The sequence below is a fragment of the Sander lucioperca genome, chromosome 12 (assembly GCF_008315115.2).
Source record: "Sander lucioperca isolate FBNREF2018 chromosome 12, SLUC_FBN_1.2, whole genome shotgun sequence".
Taxonomy (NCBI): domain Eukaryota; kingdom Metazoa; phylum Chordata; class Actinopteri; order Perciformes; family Percidae; genus Sander; species Sander lucioperca.
In genome coordinates, this window is record NC_050184.1 from 6,936,936 (window position 1) to 6,963,128 (window position 26,193).

At 39.2% G+C, this 26,193-nt stretch overlaps 2 protein-coding genes across 2 annotated transcripts; both read right to left on the bottom strand.

Moving 5' to 3' along the window:
* Positions 1–11,354: 11,354 nt before the first annotated feature.
* cort (cortistatin) lies at positions 11,355–12,546 on the bottom strand. The gene is made up of 2 exons (XM_031286852.2): positions 12,231–12,546; positions 11,355–11,828 (listed from the first exon to the last, which is right to left on the bottom strand). The coding sequence occupies exons 1-2, from the start codon at positions 12,333–12,335 to the stop codon at positions 11,601–11,603; spliced, it is 333 nt and encodes a 110-aa protein (XP_031142712.1). The 5' UTR covers positions 12,336–12,546; the 3' UTR covers positions 11,355–11,600.
* Positions 12,547–15,912: 3,366 nt separating this feature from the next.
* On the bottom strand, positions 15,913–19,422 carry srm (spermidine synthase). The gene is made up of 8 exons (XM_031286847.2): positions 19,188–19,422; positions 18,576–18,696; positions 18,380–18,472; positions 17,651–17,804; positions 17,489–17,572; positions 17,046–17,191; positions 16,741–16,863; positions 15,913–16,654 (listed from the first exon to the last, which is right to left on the bottom strand). Exons 1-8 carry the CDS (start codon positions 19,316–19,318, stop codon positions 16,637–16,639), a joined length of 870 nt encoding a protein of 289 aa, XP_031142707.1. The 5' UTR covers positions 19,319–19,422; the 3' UTR covers positions 15,913–16,636.
* Between the last annotated feature and the right edge of the window lie 6,771 nt (positions 19,423–26,193).

Below are 26,193 nucleotides of genomic sequence, written 5' to 3' on the forward strand. Positions count from 1 at the left end.
ATTGCAAATAAAAGACGGTTTAAAAGCAGCACAGGCCAAGATGTCTCTTAGTGTCAGATACTTATTCAGTCATTTGTCAGTGTCTGAACTTTTAATGCAGAAATGTAAAATGTTTCTGGCAGGAACACCCACATTTAATTCACAAAATAGAAAAACTAGGTTTCAAATGTCGCTTCTGGTCGTTCCAGGAACTCACTCTGCTGCTGCCTCGAGGCCAGATGTTCACGAGCCAAAAGACACAGAATTGATTGAATGCCGTCAATATATATTAATATTTTTCTTTGTTCTGTGGGGAGCATGCCAGAGTTTAATGTTTCCATTAACACTGGCATTGTTATGGCTTACTGTGCGTGGGCACAGAGAATATATTAAATACACCTGGAAATGTCTCATAACGATTTCTTACCAAAGACTCGCTTCAATTTCCTGCATGTTTGTCAGCAGCGAGAGCTGTCTTTAGGGGTGGTTTTAGAGAAAATGGCATAAGTAAAAATGGCACAGAAAAACAAAAAAAATGCTATTGGTGTTGTGCTGTCATCTTGGTGGGTGCAATCAATGTTCAAGGAGAATACACAGGGGGAAATCTGCCCAAATTATCTGACAATATGATATTCAATTTGAAATTTTCCATAAATGGAAATTGCCAACATTTACTAATATATAATCTCAATGAATCCATATTGTTCGGCTTGTGAAATTCTATTTAGAAATTACGTTTTGACTTTCTTGTTATTTTTAGTTCTAATGTAACAAGACAAAACAAAATGCCTTGTTTAGTGATGGTGGTGCATGCTGGTGAATGCTGCACATTGCTTTTGTAAAAACCACCACTTTTTAGTAAATGTGGTTATTTTGTTATAATTATTGTATGGAATATTGTTCCAATACACCTCTATTCATAAACAATTATTGGGGGGGAAATATGTTAAGGGTTGCAAGACCTGCTGCATTTACTACAAAGTGTCCCAAACGCTAGTGTTCAGTGTATAATTTATTGCTCATCCTGGTTCCCAGCATCCCCAGATGCTAATTATAAATAATGTCTCCTGATGAATTGATGTTGAGCCTTTTTGTGCTGGATTTCATTCCTGACGTCAGGCCCATTACTCTTTCGATTTGGCACCGGCATGGCTCTTTTTCACAGATAACAAATACGGTCATTTCCTTGCTAATTCAAACAGGCCCCAGCTTTAGCAATTCAGTGGACTGCCATAAGGCAGTAATGCATTCAGTGACGTGGGTACGAACAGGCAATGATGAGAAATGGCACACAGGTGCTGCTCTCGGCCCTGAATCCTTTCTTTCATTAGGGTGCCTCAGCGCTACCGCACATTTCCCTTCATTATGTTTCAAACAGCTCTCCTTTACAAAACTACTGAATTACAATTTAAGGCTAGGGGAGAATTTGTAACTTGCTCACCCAACTTGACTTTCACAAGTCAGAAAATGCCTCAGAAAAAAATGACTCACCTCTTATTAGGTTCTTGATAAGTCTGCAAGTGATCAGCAGGGATTATTTCTTTTGATAACATACATCGACTCATATATTAAAATATGTATATATGAAACTAGATAACAGTGCTGACAGGCCATGACTCAATAACTCCAGTAGAAATATTAATGGTGGGTTATTTCTTGTACAATTGATTTAACATTTTCGTGTCTGTTAGGCTTGAGAAAAATGATGGTCAGCCTGAACATTAAACATGGATTTCCGATATGAGTAATGGCACGACTCTCTCATCGGCAGCAGCGAGGACTTCACATGCCATTAATAAATGAAAACCATCACTGTCACCCGTAATGCTGTGGTAACATTTAGGATCTTTTGTGTGTGTGTGTGTGTGTGTGTGTGTGTGTGTGTGTGTGTGTGTGTCTCTGCATCGCGGCTAGACCGCAGGGATTTTGTGTCGTTAGAGCAACTGCAATCAGGTGTATTGCCATCCCACAAGGGGCCCAATTGTCCTTAAAATAGTCTTAAGCAGCACTACATATGAGAAAATAATATTACTTGAGATCCTCATTCTGCTGCTGTGGCAACAAATCTATTACAGGTGCAAAGGCTCAGCCAAACATGGACAGTTCTGGTAGCTAATCACAGGAGTGTCACCCTTGTGATTAGAGACCTATATTGTACACATCATACAAGACACTGGAGTGCTCAAACAAGACAGTCAATACCATCTTGTGGCGCTTTCCTCCATCCCTTCAGTCCTATTCTTCTAATGACACTATCAACATGAGTGGCTCCTGGTCATGAGTCTGACGTTTAGTGTCAAAGCCAAACTAATGAACTGCGACTGTAACTCTCACTGCCATATCACAATGGATACTCTGATAGAAGTTAAATGACTATAATACAGCTGCACTCAGCAATATAAAGTTATAGATAGGGGCTATATGACAATGTATATGACTTGAGTGTTTCTTTCTTTAAGCACAATTTGTATTTTTAATCAGCTTCACTCATCCTTAGATAGAGCTGGGCAATATGGAAAAAATCAAATATCACCATATTTTTGACCAAATACATTGATGTTGATATTCCAGCGATATTCTAGGGGATTAAAGCGTAACTCTCGCCAAAATGCAACCTAGGGTCTTTTTGTGAATGTACCTGAGTCAAACTTTTGTTTTAAAACATATTTAGGATGGAAGCGCCACTTTTAAGATGTACTGTATTTTTGTTTTTCAGTCAAATGGCCTTTTGAATGGGAGTAATAGGGGCACTTTTGCTAGCCTCAAAATAGCTATTTTTAAAACACTAAGAAGGCTCGACACAACATGAAACTTTGCTCGAAGTATCACCAGGGGCTCTACACCTTAACTACACCGGTGCACAAGGGGTATATTAAATCTGTGGCTACTTGTTTTGATATCGACTCGTTTTGACTGCCGAGGTGGTAGCGGCCGGAAACAGCAAGAGCTACGGTGAGTTGTTCAAAACCTCTCTTTTTAGTAAACTCTTTGTACACAAACAATGTTCTCAATGCTCGAGTTCATGTGTAGAGCCCCTGGTGATACTTCAAGCAAAGTTTCATGTTGTGTTGAGCCTTCTTAGTGTTTTAAAAATAGCTATTTTGAGGCTAGCATAAAAGTGACCCTATTACTCCCATTCAAAAGGCCATTTGACCGAAAAACGAAAATACGGTAAATCTTAAAAGTGACGCTTATGTCCTAATTATGCTTTTAAACTAAAGTTTGACTCGGGTACATTCACAAAAAGACCCTAGGTTGCATTTTGGCGAGAGTTACGCTTTAACCCTAACCGTTACCCTCTAGGGTTGACGTTTGGTGGTTTCATAAAATGAAAGTTTTGATAAATAATCACCAATAATGTGGATACAATAACTAAGTGGGTAAAGGCAAATAATAAAACAGCTAGTAAGTCAGGTAAGTTCAGAAAAGTACATCACTTTACCATAATGCAGCCTTTAAAACCAGGAAAAGACAACACTGATGATTATCTGATACACTGTGATATCACGATACCCAAAATCTAAGATGAAATATAAAGCTAGATATATAATATTGATATATTGCCCAGCCCTATCCTTATATCAATACTGTACAACTGTAAGTATTTTTCTAACTTTCTAAGCCATAATGACTCCAGTGGAAATTGGTCTTGAGGCTCACAGCCTGAAGGAGTTCAGATTTGGTCTTCACAACCTTGAGACAAATGCAAATAGATAAAGTGATTAGTTATCAGTGTAGAGAGTCATTCAGTTGGTCAGCGAAGCACAAAACAATTAATCTTTACATGTTTTGCATTGCTACCAAAAGTACAACCCCACTCTCACAGCACAATTCCTCTGCCCCTCTGATCAAACACTTGCTGCTTAACTTGACTCACATTTGATGGTTTGTGGATGAAATATTGAGCTTAGATTAAAACTTTTAAAATTAAAACATGAAATATGTATTGTACAAATAACTGTTTCTATGCAGCATTTTATGTCTGGCATTGTAGTGTTCTATAAAGTGATCCCATTGTTTTTGTAGGTCTGGTAAGTGTAAAATTGCCTTCAGCTGCAAAATCTGAATATAACCTGCTGAGCAATTTTAGGTTGATTTGCCATCAAAGTGGTTATGTCCACTGGTCTAAATTAGTATGGAAAGGTTCAAAAGGGAAGGATGTCATGGACTGCATATTATACAGATATAAAGCATTATGTCTCATAAATGATGTTTTAAATGGGTAGGGGAGAGCCGGGACGATTGAAACACGGGACGGATGAAACATTCCAGTTTTCTCTGAGTGCAATGATGATAGACAGACTTCCTTAGGTCAAAACATAGAGCATATTAACCTCCTTCTATCAGCCAAATATCTTCCTGTTATTTCCTTTTATCACAGAGTTACAGGCGATAAACGAGTTTTGATGGTCCAAAGTAAACTTCATTAGCGGTTACATTTTTTTGATTATTAATGAGTGTTTTTCATTTAAAGGTTCGACTACATGCTTATTCAGTAGACCATTAAGTGGTCTCCACAATCCCAGACTTTCATATTGCATGCTTGTTTACATGGAAAGCAAAACAGGCTATAATGGCATATATCTATGTCGGGACAGTTGAAACAGCTGTTTCAACTGTCCCCGACCTGGCTGTAACTCCATGTATTTTAAGTAAATGCACAAATATCTGTGTTTATACAATAATTTATGGAGGTGAGACATGGAAAAGCAGTTTTAGAAAGATGAAAATATATTTGGACCCCACCAGGTAGGGGGTCGAGTTTTCCCATGTTATCCTATGGAGACTGACGGGCTGTGGGTCGTTAAGGGCATTTATTTGGATGTGCAGTGACCTAACCCACATAAAAACCTAGTGAAACGACATTTTCCACAATAGAAACATGATATAAATGGGAAAACTTACTGTTCTAGCTATAAAAATGGCAGAATCATCCACAGTGCATGATTTTTCAAAAACCGCTTCATACACGCTTCAAGGTGACGGCAATGAGTTGTTAACAGATATTCACGAAGACGTATAGCCCAGCAACAATCTATCTAAAATAACACCTTTTGGGAGTACCATTCATGATATGTAGTAAAATATTTAAGTTGTGGGAAGTTTATATGGCTTAAACTGTATGTTTCATCCGTCCCCCTGTGCTGTTTCAATCGTCCCAACCAGGAGGGACGAATGAAACATTACGCACACCCCACTTTTGCTGTAATAATTCCTGAACGGTTTTGTTCAAAGCTAAAAATGCAACTATTTGATAGATGACAGGTGTAGGTTGCTAGTGACAAAATATTAGCTTTCAGTGCGATACGATCGCTTTGTAAATTACGTTTAATTAAAGTGTTTCAACTGTCCCGGCTCTCCCCTATATTGTACTGGCAATATATGCCAGTATATTTATATATAGTTAGACTGGCTCCTGTGACAAAAACATTTTGTGTTTTCACAAAGGATTATTTTAGGCTAGGGTGTCATGGTGGTATAGAGGTCTAAAATGTGTAGCATGTAACTGCAATGTTCCGAATCTGGCCATGCAGGGACCTCTGGTGCATGTCATCTCCTTCTCTCTCTCTCGCTCTCTCTCTCCACACATTTCCTGTGTGCCTGTTGAGTGAACACTAAAAAAGGCCCAAAATAGAGAGATTATTTTAGGCCAACATGAAGTGTAATGTCTGTTTTAAAGTGCCCATATTATGAAAAAAAAAAAACATCCATGCTGTTTTGAGTAAGATACGGTTTCTGAATGTGTCCTGCCTTCAGTCTCCGGGTGAGCTGTTCAAAATCTGCACGGCTTTCTATGTCACTAGCCGAAACGAGGGGCCTAGGGGGCTAACCGTTAGCATGCTAGCTCGTTCTCAATGGCAAAACACTGCTACAACACACACAAATTCACCCTAATCTACAAAGTAAATTGTATAGAACTACTTACATGTCCCTGTTCTGCAGGTATTCCACACAAAGTTGGAAGTGCGCCCACATTTAGAAGAAGGCTCCCGGCTAATCCTGCCTTGTACAGGCCGAAGTTGCACAAACAGATAGCTAGCTCACGTAATCCTTAGCTAGCTACTGGGCATGTGCAACTGACAAGATGTTACAGAAGTTGCGAGGTCTCACTCTGTAGCTAAAACAGAGACCTGACACAGGGTGAAAAGAGGTTCTGCAGCAATGTGCAGTACAACAAAAATATGGTGTTTTTTGAAAATTAAACCATGTAAACCTATTCTGGTACAATCTCAAATTACAATTGTGAACCTGAAAATGAGCATAATATAGCCACTTTAATAGACTAATATTTTCTAAATAATAACTACATTTACTGTGTACATGGTTTTAGCCACGCTTGCAATGAAACTTTGTGGAGACATTCAAAACTAATGACAGCTATACCTTTTTTTCAACATAGTCATTGGGGATAATCCAGTCAAAACATTTTCAGTTTTTATTCTTATTTATTCTTTTAACTGTTAGTCCTAATTACACTGTGAAGGAAACTTGAGGTAGTTGTCACCTTCAGCACACTAATGAGCCATAGTTTTAGACATATTATATTAAACTGATAAGATTGCTACTCTTTGCTACAATAAATGTAACCTGTGGTTTGCATCCTAAAGCATTTTAAGGTCATCGTTAACTAAATGTTTGAAACACTGTGTTTTGCTTTCTCACCATAAACCTGCCCAGCTTCCCAAAGTAGTGGCATCCAGAATAAACAAGGTCACTATCGTGACCGGCGTGCTGCATCCCTTCCTCACGCTAGTGACAGCTCATTTTCGGAGCCACGGCTTTACCACTGAAAGAGCAGAGGGCCCTATAATGATCAGCTTTTAGAGCTGGCACTGGGTGGCTGAATAAGCCATCAGGCATCATTAGACCCTGCTGGGGAAAACAATCTCTCCATTCCCATCGGTGCTCCCAAACAGGAGAACTCTTTGAGAAAAAATACATCAGAGGACACTTTAGCCTGTGTGTTATGTGTGATAGAATATATTTCTCCGGCACAATGGGGCATCATTGAGCGGTCAAAGACTTCCTAATTCTGATGATGTAGCTCTTATTATGATGCCTTGGAAAAGCATAACTCATTTAATCAGAGACATCTGGTTGTCAGTTTTTCTGTTAACACTTACTTGCTAAAATATTGATAAAAAAAATAAGGAGGCAATAACATTTTAACAGCAGGAAGACATGGAATCATAAAACTTTCAACTGAATAGAGAATATGCCCTGAAAAGGTTCTAATGATCTCTCATCAGAGTGATGCAAACCTGCTGCATACACAGAGAGACAGGTCCATTATTCCTACTGGGCACGTCCTTTCCCGAGAACATTTTTTATTTGACTTCAAAATGCTTCAGCTTGTCAGCCATACTGTGTTCTGAATACAATCTCAAATGTCATAACTAAACAAATTGAGCCTGGCTGACAGAGATGAATAAGGCTGCTGCAGGCACTGTGTCCAGAGTCACTGGGTTAATAAAGTACAAGTACATGTCTACAGACTGCACAGAACTTCCATCTCTATTTTTTTTCTCAAACAAAACATGTACATTCACTGTATAATGCATGCAATTTAGGAAGGGTATGATGAATGTTTTTCCTTTCTAGCTGAGATGTAAATTTAACGTGGTTATTTCCAATTTACACACTGAATCAGTATGTGTTATGAGTACACATTCTATTAGCAATCAGCTGCAGTACCTGTAAAACATTTCATTGGAAGATCATTCCAGTCTCTTTTATGTAAATATTTTTTTCTATCAGCATAATGTAACTCTTTGTCGATGGTGTTTGTTGTAAAGACAAGACATCTTTTTCTTTCAGCGGGGGATCGCCACACAACCTGCCTGTTCACACTTTTCCACAGACGCATTAGTAGATCGCTGCGTGTTAATTTGGCCTGTCTTGACCGATCGAGGCCAAGTTAGAGAAGCGTTTGATGTTAACCGTTTCTAAATTCTCACTAGTGGGAGGATGAAAATGAGTTCTGACACATGCGTGAAACACAAACACAGACAAACACAGTGATCAAGTAGCATTCAGTGAGGCAGGGTACAATCATAGTATAGTATAATATGCAGTATAATATGTATTTATAGATAACATCTCTATAAAAAATAGATGGATAATAATTCTCTGTGGGTTTGTCTGTATGTACTACTGATCCCTTTCATATTACACATAGTGATTTGACTAAATGTTAATATAAAAATATATTGATTGATGGAATATTTTTCTTTACTAGTTTTCTACCAGTCCTTTTAAAACACTGTCTTAATATTGATGTGTGGTTGTATATATTTACAAATGTAATATTGATCATTAGAAGTCATTCCCCAGATGACTTATACTGACTTTTTTTTGCACTGAGAAATAATAATCTCCACCATGAAATAGCCATAAATCATGAGCCATACGTAAATACATAAGCATACATAACATGCACAAATCACACCATATATAGTCACATTCCAAAAAGTTTACAACTATTCTCTGCATTTATGTAACCACGGTGGGTTCACTTTGAAGTTGTTTTTCCTCCTATGAAGAGCACCAACAAAACCTAAGTCTTTGTAATTGTCAACACCGGCACATATGAAGTCAAATTTAAATTTGAATTACACAGTCAGGCCTGAGAACTCCTTACCCTCCTCCTTCAGATCAAAAGGAAAGCCAATAAAATGCTTTGCTTGCAGGCATCAGCTTTGATGTTGCTCCACTGCATGCTCATTTAAGCCCAAGGGCATAAAGTCAGGAGTGGACAGCACCTCTACCGACATCAAATTGTTTTGTGTTTATAATCTCAGCCCCAGGTATACCGATTGGCATCAGATGCTGCTTTTTTAGGAGTATAAACATCTTTTGTGTTTGACATTTCTCGCTATTCATCAAAATCATCGTTGCCTTTGTTCTAGTCTAAGTTATTCTCCCACAAGCCGTGAACCTGAATGTGTCATTTTGATATGGTGTTTTTTTTACTGCAGGTCAGAACGAAAGATGCTGCATGATGAACTGTAATCAAGTAAGCCCACAGGAGCCTTTGTCTATTCAGTGTCATTAAAGGGAGCGACGGAGCAGAGTTCCCAGCGGTGCGAGGAAACCATGTAATTACATCGCTTTGAAATCTGTGGAACTGTAACTCACCATCAGATGGTGTTTTCAGGGGATTATGCAGCCTTGTTCAATAAAAGCTAGGATGGATCATTCAAGAGTTTTTCTCTGTAACTGTCAATAAAAGGAGAAAATGTCATCACGTGGTTTTAATGTTTCGACTGTAATTAAATCTGTACTGTGAATTTATGTTAACTCGTGTCTTGGCACCGGTGAAACAAGCACATTTATGAGCCATTATCTCCTATTCATCCTGTTGAGGAAGATAATGAGACAAAAACCCAGTTGATAAAAGTGTATGGAGACACCTCTGAGCTTTGCTTCTCCTCTGGATGTGTAGGATTTCTACAGTGTCTGGTACATTATTGTAGGTTATTTAAGAATTCACCCTTTTCAATATAAGTCTTTCATTTGATTATTGCCCAGTGCCAAACATCTTTTAAGCAATGGGGATAAATTACTGCTGGCAGGAAACGTCCGACTCCAGGGGATGGTTGTATAATTTAGTTGTATATTTTCTGCTCATTGATGTTAACAGGAACACCAGTTACATCTCAAGTTTTAATATAGAGCTCAGTAAAAAAAATCTAAATAATAATCTTTGTGCCGAGGTGAATATTAGCTCGCCTTTTGCCAATCTGGATTCAGTTCTGCTTTGCCAGTTTTTCCATCCATTGATAAACACTGCAGGGATGGCTGCTATAGTATATACCGAAACCTACAACACCTACGAAATTTCAGTTTTTTTATTTTAATTCTCAGATCGAGCCAAAGAAGTTAGTGTAAAAGAAAGAAGTGCCAGAATGTATGTGTGTTTTATATTAGTTTTGTTATATATTAATCAATAATGTACTGAACGTGCTTATATAATTGTCAGCTATTTGCTTCCATTATTCAGCAGTCCTCTATTTTAATGCAAAGTGTTTTTGCTTAGTGGTGTGATTGGGCATATATTCACAACTGTATATATATATATATATATATATATATATATATATATATATATATATATATATATAAAAAAACATTACTTATTTGAACGGGCTCAAACCACAGGGTATTTTAGGTTGGTAATTTTCCACATGAAATCCATCAGTTCACTAATTGGGACTGTGGGCCCAGCTTGAAAGTCAATACTTGATTGTGTCCAGTACCTACTCCACTCTACAACTCAGTAAGTGTTTAAAAGATACACATATCCCAATAGTCATACATGCCGAAGGACTATGAGAGTGTGTGGTAGTGTGACTGATTGAGGACCGGCCGCCGGTAGCCAAAGCAGAGTCTTGTTTGCAGCAAGAATCGAAAACCAGTTGATGGGTGACACAAGGAAAAACTCCATTATCTGAACATGCAACAACAGCTTTGTTTGTGCTTTCACTATTATCAGTGAGGTCAGATTCATATCAACACTACACACTTTTTCCACTGTTTTATTGTTCAACAGGTTTATACCTTCCAGACTACACATACTCAACTGCTGCTACTACTGACAGCGATGAGTGAATACAGGGGAATCTTCTGACTAATACCTTCCTATCTTACTGACATATTTAATGACCTGTGATAATTCACTGAAGCGTCTCCCTCAACTTGTGACCATGAATTAATTAAGGACCACTGTCTCGCTACTGATAAAACATGTTCAAAGACATGTATAATTATTTTACATTGCAGACTCTCACCACCAAGCTGGGTTAAATATATATATATATATGTTTATCTATATTTATAAAGCATTAAGGCACAATATCATTATTTTGATTTAATACAGTAATTGTATAGTTTGTAATTAGAAATCAGTATTATGCTTTTAATTTAAGGATCTAATTGTGGCAATTTTATTCCAATTTTGTTTCTAAACTGGAATGTTAAATGTTTTCTTATGCAATAAGTATAATATAATGTTGTTTTTCCTATAAACTGGAAAGACAGTTATATAGCAACATGTACAAACCAGAATAAGTAAGATACCCACGTAATGAACTGCGCTCTGTTACACAATTTCAGTCATTCATGAAATGAATGACTGAAATTGTCTCTGTATCCGCAGTGTGCCATTCACGACAGCAACTTGTTTTTTAGTAGATATAGAAATATATACCTGATATTTCCACAATTTAAGTGTAGTAAATGTTCTCGTCCTCAATAAAAGTACAGTCACAATTTTTGCATGAAATCTGACTTTGCATTTATATTAGAAGCAGGTGGAAAATATGACCTTTTCATTTGTGAACAATTTACAAAAGCAATTCACTGTGATTACCATCTCAAATGTTATATCCATGCTTTATTGACCCTGAAAGAAACGGCTACATACATAAATACATACATTGTATACATAAATAGATACATAAATTAATATTCAAACAGACACACTCTGTCAGTGAAGTCCATCGATGCCGCATGTGTGACAGGTGTAGATGATATGTACAGCTGAGGTCTACTACAGTTCATGTGGAGCTGGCAGGGAAGGAGTACAGTAGGCAGGCAGAGCCGGGTGTTTTGCGGCACTGTTAGCAGGAGGTGAAAGTTTTCCAGAAGAAGTTTTTACAGGGGGCTTTGCGGTCGCGCTGAGGCAGTGATAGCCTGTTGTAGACGGCCCTCTCCTCCAGACGGGACTCAAGCGGCTCCTCAAGATCCACAAGTGCAGCTTCCCCCGGCAACATGTTGGTGTCCAGAGCTCCATCCAACAAGCCAGACACCAGCTTCAGAATCAGCTCCTTGCGCTCTTTGCTCAGCTCCTGACCAAAAATCAAATACATATATTATTATTAAACATATTATTAAAGAGACTAGATCATGGAAAATGTGAACATTTAACATCTTATAGCTAGCTCAAATCTAAAGTATTATTCTTTTTGACTTCACATTTAAGATGGTATGAATTAACAGGATGAAGTAAAGACTATTAACTGTATACTGAAAATTATTTAAAATGCAAATTAGACATATCCGGGCTTATCACAAGATTTATTTTTGTTTATTTCACAAGCAATCTTGATATTTAGGTTCTTTTGAAAGTTATAATTATCATTACATCTTTCTCAACAAATAAATTGAAAATTGAATAATAGTATGAATAACAGTTGATGTTAAGAGACAATTCCCCATGAACTACATATGAACGATAAAAATGTCCTCACCCTGTCCACATGGATGGAGCTCCTATCCTCCACAGGGAGCACGGCGGCTGCTCTAACGCTGAACAGAACCCCCATGAGAGCTGCTAACACCACCAGAAGCTGCATGCTGTGGCAAGAGTGCAGGTGACGGACCAGGGCTACAGTCACAGGAGGCTCACAGAGATAAGAGTGTGTGAGTGTGTGTTTGAGAAAGAGAGAGAGAGTCTGAGCAGCTCAGAGATCCAGAGGAAAGTGGTGGAGGAAGTGCAGTTGCTGGCAGCTGGTCACAAGATTTGGAAACCACTGATGTTTCTTCTGCTCTACCTCCAAAGTCCCTCACTCTTTTATACGCCTCTACCCCTGTCTGCCACTGACGTACAGGGTGGTGGGTGTATGACGGAGGGTGTATGGGTGTGTTGGGGTGTGTGTGGGGGAAGGAGGGATGTGTTCATGAGTGTGAAAGAGGAGGGGAGATGAAGGGTTCAGGACAGAACAAATGGAATCGCTGAACACTTAACCTTTTTGACAAATTGGGAACATCTGCAGAGGTCAACGCCGTCACTGGGCTAAAAGCAGGTTTTGACAACAACATTTTAACTAATGTATCGACAGTTATGATAGACAATCTCAAACAAGACCTCTTCAGACAAGGGGGATGGACAATTCCACAACTCATCAACTGTGTGATATAGCCTAACCGTTCTTAACAATCAAGATAAAATGATCACATTTCCCTGTAGCAGCAATGAAAAAAACCTAAAAGAAATACAAACTCACCACACCACAAGCTGACTTATCATTAGACATCCGAGGGTTTGGCTCTGTACTTCTGTCAACAGCCGATTCCTGTCACAGTGCCTCTATGACACCTGCAGATTACAATTGAGCGGTCTGACACTCACCATGACTGGAGGAAGTGCCTTCAGAAATGCACACCACCAATATGGTGGAGTAAACATTGTTGTTAAAAGAAAATGAAGAAGCAGTTCTTCTTCAACAAGTTAGTGCTATACAATTGAGTTGATGGTTAACTTTAGTCTAAATTAACGTTGGCAGTTTAGTGATTTAAACTGAATTGATTTTTATTTGCTTGTCTGAATTAAACACAACAATTGCCTTTGGTTCAGGATAGCTGTAGGCAGGTTTCGGGAAAAGAATGAGTGATTTCACCAGTATACCACCAAATACAAACTATACTACATCTTATACAAACAAAAGTCACATTAATGCCTGGAATCTCATTTTGCAAGTAACAATGACTGTGAGAGCACAGTATATTCCAAGAAAATATAGTATAGGCTGTAGCTGCAGTTCAATTACATTCACACTATAGACTAAGCTGTTTGGGTTTCTGGCTACAAGTGCACATTCAGAGTAAATTGCCTTTTTTGGACACTGTTCATATGATTTATATAGCATTAACTTAAATATTAATGAAGCAGAATACATTACAGTTTTAGCTCATCTTTGTACAGTGTGGCAACAAATGATGTTGTATGCATTTGTCTGATATAATGTGGAGATTATACAAAAACATATGTTGCAGCTTCCATAAAGGCTCATTTGTTTCTAAATACTGTGGCCTTTGTATGTAGCTAGATAGCATCATTAAATGTAGTTCATAGAAAAGATTTGTGTGAGCTACTCTTAAACTACTGCAAAACCCAATCATACTGGTTTATACGAGATAAACTGATTATGGGGAGTTGATTACAGCATAAAACATACACTCTTGTCAAGTGTTTGAGAATCTGCCCTTTAGGATAGATCACTGAAATAGCACCATGAATGGGGTTTACTGTTGTAACGTCTTTAAACGGTGCTACAGGCGGGGAACATACAGCGCTTATATTTTAGTACGCCTTGGTTGATATGTTGAAAGGGATTTGTTGTGCTTTCAAAACAGTGTTTGAGGTATTTTCTCCATACACTGCTGATCTCAAAAAGGCCCAGAGCCAAAGATTAGCTGACTGCTGAAACGCCTATATATTAGCAATTCAGTGTGTTTGAAGAATCTACAACAGCTGGGCTCCTTATAAATATTTGCAGTACAACCTGAAAGAGACTTGAAACGGAAAAATGTCAGCATGACGACAGGTCTGGGTGCTCCCAGATCTTATTAATGTGCATGGAAGTCTCCATTTTCACTACATCTACTTCACGTAGCCAATTCCAGCAACAACAGCTCTCTGAAAGGGATCACAAAGGAACACTGGCTCAGATATCATCTGAGGATTATGTGTTGAGTGTTATCTATTACACAGGTGAATCTGGACATGTGGGTAAATTTGTCTTACTGCACTGTAAAAACATTTAAATTTGACTTACATAATAGTTTAAAAAAAAGACAAGTAATACACTGTCTTCAAAAGTTTGTTACTGCAGTGATATTATCATTAAAACACATAAATATTAAATTACATATTTATGGGTACCCCTTCAATGGTCTCAATGTAAGACAGTGGACGCTTCCTATTTCCTATATTACAGTATGTGGACACTCATGAACACAAAGATCCTTGGGTACAGCCACCGTAACGCACTATAAAGGCAGTGTGATAATAATGTACTGCACTGTCGCAGGTTGGTCACATTTTAATAGAAAACCAGTGAGGGCTGAAGTCTTATACAATCACTAGAGTTGATGCAACTGAGGGCAACAGTGATGCTTCGCACTGCAAAACACTGACTGATCTGAACAATTTAATGAAGCCAAGGGGCTTTTCATTCAAATTCAAAGAAACCTTAAATGCAAAGTTATATTCTCTGAATATATATTTGGTGAATTTGAACAGTATAATATAAATGCATTTCTTTATAGCTCTACAATGTGAAACTATACGTAACAGATTAAAGATTGCCCTCTTGTGTCTAAATACTGAAACTGCACTTGAACCTCTCTGGTACTACAGCTGTTCACACCAGCACCTACAATAGTTTATGGTTAACCATTGTTTTCAGTGAACAGCAGCTGAAACACATCACATATTAACCTGCATTTGGTTGAAAAGTTATGCTGCACTTGGTAAAGGTTAGCTAAAAAAAAAAAAAAAAAAAAAATATATATATATATATAAAAGACAGGTTTAGGGGATAGAGACCTTGAACAGATTATTACTTCCTAACTTTTTCTACTGTCCTGTAGCAGGAGTGAAACAAGCACAGAATAATTTACCTGCAGTCAAATATAGATTTTTTTTCAGGCACCACATCCTTTTAATATCAAAATTTGAAACCAGAACAAAATTAAGCAAAGTAGTCCTGCATTAAGTTGTAATTTTGTGCAATACAGAAGCATATGTCTGAGTAAAACTGGCAGTGGCTGAATGCACACAGAGCTCACATAACCATTTTATGTTACCAATTTATTACAGTTCTTATAAAAACCACAAATTCATTGCTCAGGTATATGACACCATTCTCAACCGATTCAAAGTAGACTTATAATAGGTAGTAACTGAAGACGTTTGACCATGTAATGACTCAGCATACAGGCTCACCACAGTACAAGCCTACCACAGGTAGTCAATACCCAATACAGCAAGTTAATCACTGCATAATGAATTTAAATTTCCCACATTGCAAAGCTTGAGTGCCATTTTACATGTTTGCTTAATTTGTATTTTAACACTGTAACAAATAATTCCATATCAAATTGATAAGTCAAAGCTGAGCAGATTTATTTCACGTTAAATTGGTGATATTTTTTAAAAGGGACACTTTTCTCAACTACTGACACTTGAGCTTTATTCTAGGCCACTATATGTGCCTGGTACACTTTGATAGATACATAACATGTCTTTTTTTTTTTTATCAACAACAACCAATTTCAGGCACTATAGGGTTCATGTGTATAGAGGACACATTAGTATTCTGAATATACAGAATATGATGGCAACTGTGTATTTTCCTATGAGCACAAACCGATATTAAATATTGCAAATAAAAGTACAGCAATACATTACATGTACAACCTCTATGTGGTATGTAATGTATTACATAATGTGTAGATGCATTGAATCCGATAGACAGTACATAGTTTCAGAGTGAGGTCAGATTTGACTGCAATGCTCTTCCCACTCAGCCCAGCCCATTAAATTGCTCTCCACAAAATGCTGATAAGACAATTACAGAGTAAAAATGAAAAAAAAAAAAAAACCCACATACATCAGTAAAATAAATAAAAACACCAAGAGCGTGTAAGACTGGAAGGAAGAAAACATTGGAACGAACACTTTCACTGTATCACTCAGTGCGTTCCCACCCACTGATTATTAGGTGCCCCCAGCCATAAAATCTTTAGGAGGCTACTGTCTTCAGTGGTGCTGAACTGCGTTGAGGAGGTGAAGAAGCCATAAAACAAGGTTGTTGATCTGTGGTCTGTTAGTGCCAGCTAGAGGTTGAACATAGTGGTCTGTTGTTTTTGGTCATGCTTCATTGAGTACCTGTCAATGGTCAAGAAGATGCTGAGTGAAAAGTAGCAAATATGCGTTAACAGTTTTGAATTGCACTCAAAAAATGAAACATTTACCTTTTTTGCAAACTCAGGCAGGACGAACGATGCTTTGTGAATTTCAGGGTTGTAATATCTAAGGTTCATATTTTCCATTTCTTCTTTTGACAGCGCTCTCATTGGTTCCATGAAATTTGTTTCCTAATTCAAAAGTGAAGGAGCACCTCGTCATTTGATGTACATTACCAATCACCAAGGCAGCAATAGCAGGCAAGTTCTTGTGCTGCAAAATGTTTTTACAATACGCCACTGGCATTTATAGGCAATCTGACAACAATCAGGTGTGTGGTGGTTGGGAAATGGAGAATGACGAGCACACTTACAGGATTTGTACTGCAGAGCATGAATCCAATTTGGCCACTGGGATACGTCGGGATGGTACTGTAGGCATAGTCCACCACAGGGAATAGGGTCTTACAGAAGGTTCGCATCTCCTTTATCAGCTCCAAATGGAGCCATTGACACTCTCCTGTGAAATTGACACAAGCCCAGAAGAAAGGACATGTTCATTTCCTGTCTGCCTTTTATTAAAACATTCGTTCCATCTGGAGGTAGTTGGAAAACAGACTATATAAATGGGAACAGAACAGCTCCAGAGGAGGTAATAAAAGCCATAATAACCAGTTATTTTGGAAGACTTTTTTTCTGGAAGAATTGTCATTTAGTAGCATAGTTATGACTTTTAATCAATTCAGCACTTCACTAAAATTACTCAACAGCCTTTCTCAAACATTTAACAAAAAACTGTGGTGAAATATAAAGTTACCCTGGGAACAAAGAATTCCACCGTTTCTCAACGCTGCCTTCATCAGTTGATAGTAAGACTCCTTGAACAAACTCTCAGCAGGTCCTGCAACAAAAATATGCCTTTTTTAACAGTTGGCAAAAAAGGTGTTTCAACAATTAAAAAAAAAAAAGTGGCACCTACCAACAGGGTCTGAGGAATCGGTTATGATGATGTCGAAGGCATCCTGGTTCTTCTTCATGAATTCAAAGCCGTCTCCAACATGGAGGATGAGCTTGGGACTGTAAAACCCTTTGGCCATCCCAGGGAGGAACTTCTTGGATGCATTAATGACATCCTACAGAGCAGACAACATCAACAGGGATAAGAGCAGGCATTACTCAGGTGCAGTATTAGGGAAAAAACATGAATCAGTACAGCTCTCTAGAGCAGGGGTCTTCAACATTTTTTAATCCAAGGACCCCTTAACTGAAAGAGAGATGAAGCAGGGACCCATTACTATACGTATATTGTATAAAAGTGAGTTACATATTAAACTGGGCCTACAATAATGTGTAGGGCGGCCTAAAGCCTTTATACATACCTTTTTAGTGCATAGAATACTAAACTATTAAAATAGCCTTTTAATTGTTGGCATGGTTTTATAAATCATGTTTTAATGTTAAAACATAAATGTGGATGGCTATTTTAGGGACTACTATAGGCCAGTAAGCATATCATCATTGAGGAATTATATTTGCTAATAATATGTTAGATTCATGTTAAGACTTTTTTTTAAACTTCAAAAATTAAGACTAATTTGGAAGCCCCCCTGCATTGACTCTGAGGACCCCCTAGGGGTCCCGGACCCCGTGTTGAAGATCCCTGCTCTATAGAGAAGCTAGAATCCTTGTCGGTGTTTGTTGCTCCCACCTCATCTATCTCACACAGAACCACCGATTCCACCAGAGGATTCTTCACCACTTCCCTTAGCACGCCACCATCTCCACCGCCAATAATCAGCACCTGTATAAAAAGGGTAACAGGCTGACTGTCAAGACAAAGAAACATGACTCATCCTGAGACATACTAAAGATTTATTCATTTTCCAACAATACATCTCACATACCTTCTTGGGGCAAGGGTGACTGCACAGGGGAAGGTTGGCAATCATCTCTTGATAGGCAAACTCATCTCTCTCTGTGCATTGGATCACTCCATCCAGCACCAAGACATTTCCATAGGTTTTACTGAAAAGTGAAAGTAAGAGAGGCACATTTGAAAGCTGTAGCTAAACTGACTAACTCGTAATGTGTACATAACTTGATGATGAGATGCAAGATGCAGCAGCTGTCTACTACACGATCGCTACAGTTCTTTGAGAACACAAATAAACAAAAAATTGCTACCGTGACAGACCTGTCTGTAACGTTTACCGTTAACGTTACTCTCCATCAACCCAGAGTTATAGCTACTTAATTACGTTACCACCATGGCTACCTATCTGTAATTACTTCGCTACCTACCTAGCTAGCTAGTTCGTTTGTGAGCTAAAGCCTGTTTCTGGATAAAGGTAGTCTCGCATTGCCACACCTACAAAGGTAATAACAACCCACAGGGAAGCTAACGTTACCAGCTGAATAAACTTCTCAAGATCCCACGAGCTTCTGGTTGCTCATTCACTGCTAGTAGACGCTAACAGCTAGCAACGTTAGCCAAGTTTTGTAGCTAAAGTACTCACCTCTTGAAAACCATAACATCTTGAAATTTGGATTTCTTGTGGTAGAGGACCTCTTCCACTTGAAGACTCATCGCTTGCCCCGGCCATAGCGTGCATGTTTCCGTAAACCACCCATCCTTTATGTGCTCCATGACAGCTGACTACGGCCACAAATAATACTACTAACGTGTTTGTAAGTGTGGCAATGTGTGACACTTGACCGTTGTTTGACAGCTAACCTTGATGCCTCATAATATAGCGAATGGGATTCTGCCGACGTCATTGATTTATTATTATGCGAGCCAATGGGGTGCCAGGATGAACCGGTTCGTGTATAGTTTGTTTGACTTCACACCACCAGCACCGCCCATCGCACCGCCCAAGAGCCCAGTGGCTGGGTCTGGGCTGGAGCCCACGTGAAGCTAAACGTCGGTGGTACTGCGGTTTTATTTTAAAATAAGGCCTTCTCCAATGTGTTTATTAACAGCCCAACACCCTTTAAACACAAGCCTAAGAGTGTTTGTTTTTGTCTGTTTAGGTTTAGCTACACAAGGCGGGCCCTGATGCGTAACTTTACACAACAGAGAACAAAATATCCAGAGGATAAAGTAAACCAAAAGCTTGAGTTTCCCCGCTGGCAGTCTACATCTATTACTTTATTCTCTATTTGCCAGCCCATAGAGCCCTATTGTGAACCTGGAAATATTGAGTACTTCAAAGTTATATGTTGGAAATGTACAGTATGGGTCCCCACTCCCCAGCATTCAGAATCTTTTGAGTGGATTTTAGAAGTTTTAGAGGACACTGAATTGATTGGATTGTCATGTACATTTTATTTCACTGACCGTTACACACTGAGGTAACTCACAATTGGGTATTGGAACAAAGACAAATAGGCCATACCAAAATAGAATAATATGACTACGGCTAAATAATATCCTCATATAAAGTTGAGAAGGGAGTATTACACAAGTAAAAATGTTGAACAGGCAGAAGACATGGGTCCTAGAACAGGTTTTTTGACAAGTGTATCTATTTATCAGAACAGAAAACTATGTGCGTGGGTGTCCAGATAGCTCAGTTGGTAGAGCGGGCGCCCATACACAGAGGTTTACTCCTCGACGCAGCGGGCCAGGGTTCGACTCCGACCTGTGCCCCTTTGCTGCATGTCATTCTCCCCCCTCTCTCCCCTTTCATGCCTTCAGCTGTCCTGTCAATTAAAGACCTAAAATGCCCCAAAAAAAAAAAAGTACGTGCGTAACACAACGAGTTACATTCTGCTCATTAGTACCCAGCACACTGGACCCACTACAGTTTCTCTACCGTCTCAACCAATCAATGAAAGACGCCATAGCACACATCCTCCACACCACCATATTTCACCTGGAAAAGAAGGGAACCTATGTGAGATTGCTGTTCATTGACTAAAGTTCAGTGCCTGGGATTAAACACCTCACAGTCAATAAGTCAGTATAAAGCAGAAATTATGGGTAGGCCTATCCCGAGGAATTTCTACTCCTGCATCGTGGAGAGCGTCCTGACGGTGAACATCACTGCCTGGTACGGAAACAGAACAGGACCTCAGGGCCTTGCAGTTGCAAAGACTGGTTTGATCGGCTGAACACGCAATAGGTAGTGCCCTACCCTGCCTAAAGGATATTTACACTAGGCAACTGCAAGAATAAGGAGTGCTCTAGGAGAGGAGAGAACTAGGAGAGTCAGTAAATTCAATAAGGGAAGAAGGAACAGGATACACCAGGCGAGCACTGAGAGGCTCTGGAGGAGATCCTACCCTCGGGACACTAGGATCCTAAATGAGGACACTGCCTGTGACTGCACTGCATCATACATATTACACTCTTTTAAACGCACAAATTGATGGAACTGACAGAATAACATTTCACTGGAATTGTATCTTATATTGTTTAATGTGACATGAATTTATTGATTGATTGGTATAAACCATTTCCTCATCATCAGCCTCATCCTCACTGTGTGCCACATCTTCATCCTCTTCTCCAGACTGCATTCTCGTCACCTTTTCTCTTTGATCTCAATGTGTGAGCGGGTTGCAACATCTTCTATCACCATCACTTTGCTGTTGTATATGGCATCACCAGCTTTGCAGCTACAGTTGATAATGTCCAACAGTACAGGAGAAGCAACAACTGGGCTTGCATCTAAGATGGGCAGGAGGACTTCCTCTACTTCTTTCTTGTCCCATCCAAACTTGGTGATGGCCATGTACAACAACAGCAAATTGCAACTGCACAGCTGTAGGACTGGCCAGTACCAGCTACTGCAAAAGCTATGATAGTACTAATGCAACACTCTCACAGCAAAGAGCAAGACGACAAGAACGTTGAGTCTGGAGAAGAAGATGAAGACAGAGTTGATAATGAGGATATGGTTTATAACCGTGCAGAGCAGTAGAAGTGCAAGGTGCTGTTACTTGAAAGGTTTCCAGTTGTAACACCTGATTATTTTGTGACAGTATACTTGTGTTTTAAAACCTATTCCAGGACTAACATGGTACCCATAGACTTTATAAAACATGGACGTAGTCTCCGTGATGTCACTATAGGTTTCTGAAGAGCCAATGTAAAGCTTTGTGTGGGTGGCTCCAGCCATCGCAATATTGGCAGTACCTGACTCAGCCTAATTCCCGGCTAATGCAAAAATGGGCAGAGACGTGGAGCGTGGATGGAGCTGAGGCAGGCCAGATGAAGCCTATATGCTAGCCACCTGTGCCACTCACCTGTCACTCAAAGCTGCCATGTCCTTAATTATGCATAACCTTTAAGCAGTCTAGCGTTATGGACTCGCTTTTGGAGCCAGCCTAAAGTGGCCATTTGAGTAGCTTCAGTTTTTGGCACTTCCACATTGGCTTAATTTTTCAGCCCCGGAGGTTGACGCTCGGGTCTACCTGTTAAACGGACTGTACTTGCATTATACTCCATTCTTTCTTATTTTGAGGATCTTATTTAGTCATAGTTATATTTTGTTATCTCCAATACCCAATTGTGAGTCACCTCAGAGTGTAATGGCCAGTGAATTAAAATGTACCTGTTCGGCTTCGCTTGGATAACTGAATCAAATCGTGTCCTCTAAATCAATTATAAATTCGTCAAAATCAGCCCACCGGGAGTTGAAATATTGCCACTTCTGGTTTAAACAGACATAATTGAAATTTCAGAAATGGATCCATCATCCTCAATAACCCCCCAAATCACTTCAATATTGTCCAAATTGGCCAAGCTGTTACTGAAATATTGTCCATATAGATTAATATGCTAATTATGCAAATTGTCCAATATATGCAAGTTAGCATCTGGTAGTTTCTAAATGCTTGGGACCCATACTGTACATTTCCAACATAAAACGTTGGGGTCCTCAACATTTCCAGGTCTACATTGCTGGTAAGTAGACTATTACTTTAAAGTTAGTTTTGAAGAACGTTTTTTTTCTCCCTATGTGACAGTTTGTTTTTCTTTTCACACAAGATTGGCCCCAATGGGGTGCCAGGATGAACCGGTTCGTGTATAGTTTGTTTGACTTCACACCACCAGCACCGCCCATCGCACCACCAAAGAGCCCAGTGGCTGGGTCTGGGCTGGAGCCCACGTGAAGCTAAACGTCGGTGGTACTGCGGTTTTATTTTAAAATAAGGCCTTCTCCAAAGTGTTTATTTTAGAGACAAACAGCCCAACACCCTTTAAACACAAGCCTAAGAGTGTTTGTTTTTGTCTGTTTAGGTTTAGCTACACAAGGCGGGCCCTGATGCGTAACTTTACACAACAGAGAACAAAATATCCAGAGGATAAAGTAAACCAAAAGCTTGAGTTTCCCCACTGGCAGTCTACATCTATTACTTTATTCTCTATTTGCCAGCCCATAGAGCCCTATTGTGAACCTGGAAATGTTGAGTACTTCAAAGTTATATGTTGGAAATGTACAGTATGGGTCCCCACTCCCCAGCATTCAGAATCTTTTGAGTGGATTTTAGAAGTTTTAGAGGACACTGAATTGATTGGATTGTCATGTACATTTTATTTCACTGACCGTTACACATTGAGGTAACTCACAATTGGGTATTGGAACAAAGACAAATAGGCCATACCAAAATAGAATAATATGACTACGGCTAAATAATATCCTCATATAAAGTTGAGAAGGGAGTATTACACAAGTAAAAATGTTGAACAGGCAGAAGACATGGGTCCTAGAACAGGTTTTTTGACAAGTGTATCTATTTATCAGAACAGAAAACTATGTGCATAACACAACACGTTACATCTGCTCATTAGTACACACACTGGACCCACTACAGTTTCTCTACCGTCTCAACCAATCAATGAAAGACACCATAGCACACATCCTCCACACCACCATATTTCACCTGGAAAAGAAGGGAACCTATGTGAGATTACTGTTCATTGACTAAAGTTCAGTGCCTGGGATTAAACACCTCACAGTCAATAAGTCAGTATAAAGCAGAAATTATGGGTAGGCCTATCCCGAGGAATTTCTACTCCTGCATCATGGAGAGCGTCCTGACGGTGAACATCACTGCCTGGTACGGAAACAGCACAGAACAGGACCTCAGGGCCTTGCAGTTGCAAGGACTTGTTTGATCGGCTGAACACGCAATAGGTAGTGCCCTACCCTGCCTTCAGGCAACTGCAAGAATAAGGAGTGCTCTAGGAGAGGAGAGAACTAGGAGAGTCAGTAAATTCAATAAGGGAAGAAGGAACAGGATACACCAGGCGAGCACTGAGAGGCTCTGGAGGAGATCCTACCCTCGGGACACTAGGATCCTAAATGAGGACACTGCCTATGACTGCACTGCATCATACATATTACACTCTTTTAAACGCACAAATTGATGGAACTGGCAGAATAACATTTCACTGGAATTGTATCTTATATTGTTTAATGTGACATGAATTTATTGATTGATTGGTATAAACCATTTCCTCATCATCAGCCTCATCCTCACTGTGTGCTACATCTTCATCCTCTTCTCCAGACTGCATTCTCGTCACCTTTTCTCTTTGATCTCAATGTGTGAGCGGGTTGCAACATCTTCTATCACCATCACTTTGCTGTTGTATATGGCATCACCAGCTTTGCAGCTACAGTTGATAATGTCCAACAATACAGGGAAAGCAACAACTGGGCTTGCATCTAAGATGGGCAGGAGGACTTCCTCTACTTCTTTCTTGTCCCATCCAAACTTGGTGATGGCCATGTACAACAACAGCAAATTGCAACTGCACAGCTGTAGGACTTGCCCGTACCAGCTACTGCAAAAGCTATGATAGTACTAATGCAACACTCTCACAGCAAAGAGCAAGACGACAAGAACGTTGAGTCTGGAGAAGAAGATGAAGACAGAGTTGATAATGAGGATATGGTTTATAACCGTGCAGAGCAGTAGAAGTGCAAGGTGCTGTTACTTGAAAGGTTTCCAGTTGTAACACCTGATTATTTTGTGACAGTATACTTGTGTTTTAAAACCTATTCCAGGACTAACATGGTACCCATAGACTTTATAAAACATGGACGTAGTAGTCACACGTTGGCTTAAATTTTCAGCCCCGGAGGTTGACGCTCGGGTCTACCTGTTAAACGGACTGTACTTGCATTATACTCCATTCTTTCTTATTTTGAGGATCTTATTTAGTCATAGTTATATTTTGTTATCTCCAATACCCAATTGTGAGTCACCTCAGAGTGTAATGGCCAGTGAATTAAAATGTACCTGTTCGGCTTCGCTTGGATAACTGAATCAAATCGTGTCCTCTAAATCAATTATAAATTCGTCAAAATCAGCCCACCGGGAGTTGAAATATTGCCACTTCTGGTTTAAACAGACATATTTGAAATTTCAGAAATGGATCCATCATCCTCAATAACCCCCCAAATTACTTCAATATTGTCCAAATTGGCCAAGCTGTTACTGAAACATTGTCCATATAGGTTAATATGCTAATTATGCAAATTGTCCAATATATGCAAGTTAGCATCTGGTAGTTTCTAAATGCTTGGGACCCATACTGTACATTTCCAACATAAAACGTTGGGGTCCTCAACATTTCCAGGTCTACATTGCTGGTAAGTAGACTATTACTTTAAAGTTAGTTTTGAAGAACATTTTTTTTTCTCCCTATGTGACAGTTTGTCTTTTCACACAAGACTGGCCCCGATGCATAGACCTACAAAACAGAGAATGTAGTAGATGAAATAGGTTAAACCAAAAGTAAACTAGTTAAAATTGACTGGGCAAGCCAATAATTTCAGCAAAGATCACCAAATATGATAAATGTGATCTTAATGGGTAATTGTCAGACTCACTCACTCTTTCATAGAGTGTATAACGAAGAATAGTTGTTTCAATCAGGTGCAAAACATATTAGTGCAGAAGCGTGTGGAAACGCTGTCAGTGCACACAAGTCTTGCTCTAGTCGTTGCAATTACGCTGTTAAAATACAGTTCCCAGAATTGCCAGAGTCAGCCGACAACCTGAAAGCAACAAATACAGTCCCCGGGTTTACTGTGTTAAAAATCTTGAACAGCTGTTAATTCACTTTGACTTATTTGATTTCCACAATGGACCTTGTGGTGAGCTTTCTTTTATTAATTTAAAGTCAAGAATGAACTTTCAAAATCAGTCCCTAAAAGTGAGTAAATTTCTTTTATCTTAACATCTACCGTACCATTACAACTTGGCAAACTCAAACTGCTGAAGAACATTGTGTGATACGACCGAAAGCTCCAGAAAAGCTTAAAATGGGCCTTATGAGTTTTATTTTCTTTTGGTCATCTGCTAAGTTATTGTTTGGCTGACAGCCGTTCCTGCTTAGCTTTACCCTTTATGACAAGCTGACTCAGCATTAAAAAGGTGCACTATGAGTTCCTGCATGGTTTCAGAGCGATTTCATTTTTGTCTCAAATCGTAGGCATCTCTCCTTGATCCACTAGCTGCCTGCCCCCTGAATACACTGTGAAAAAGCCCATTCTCGGG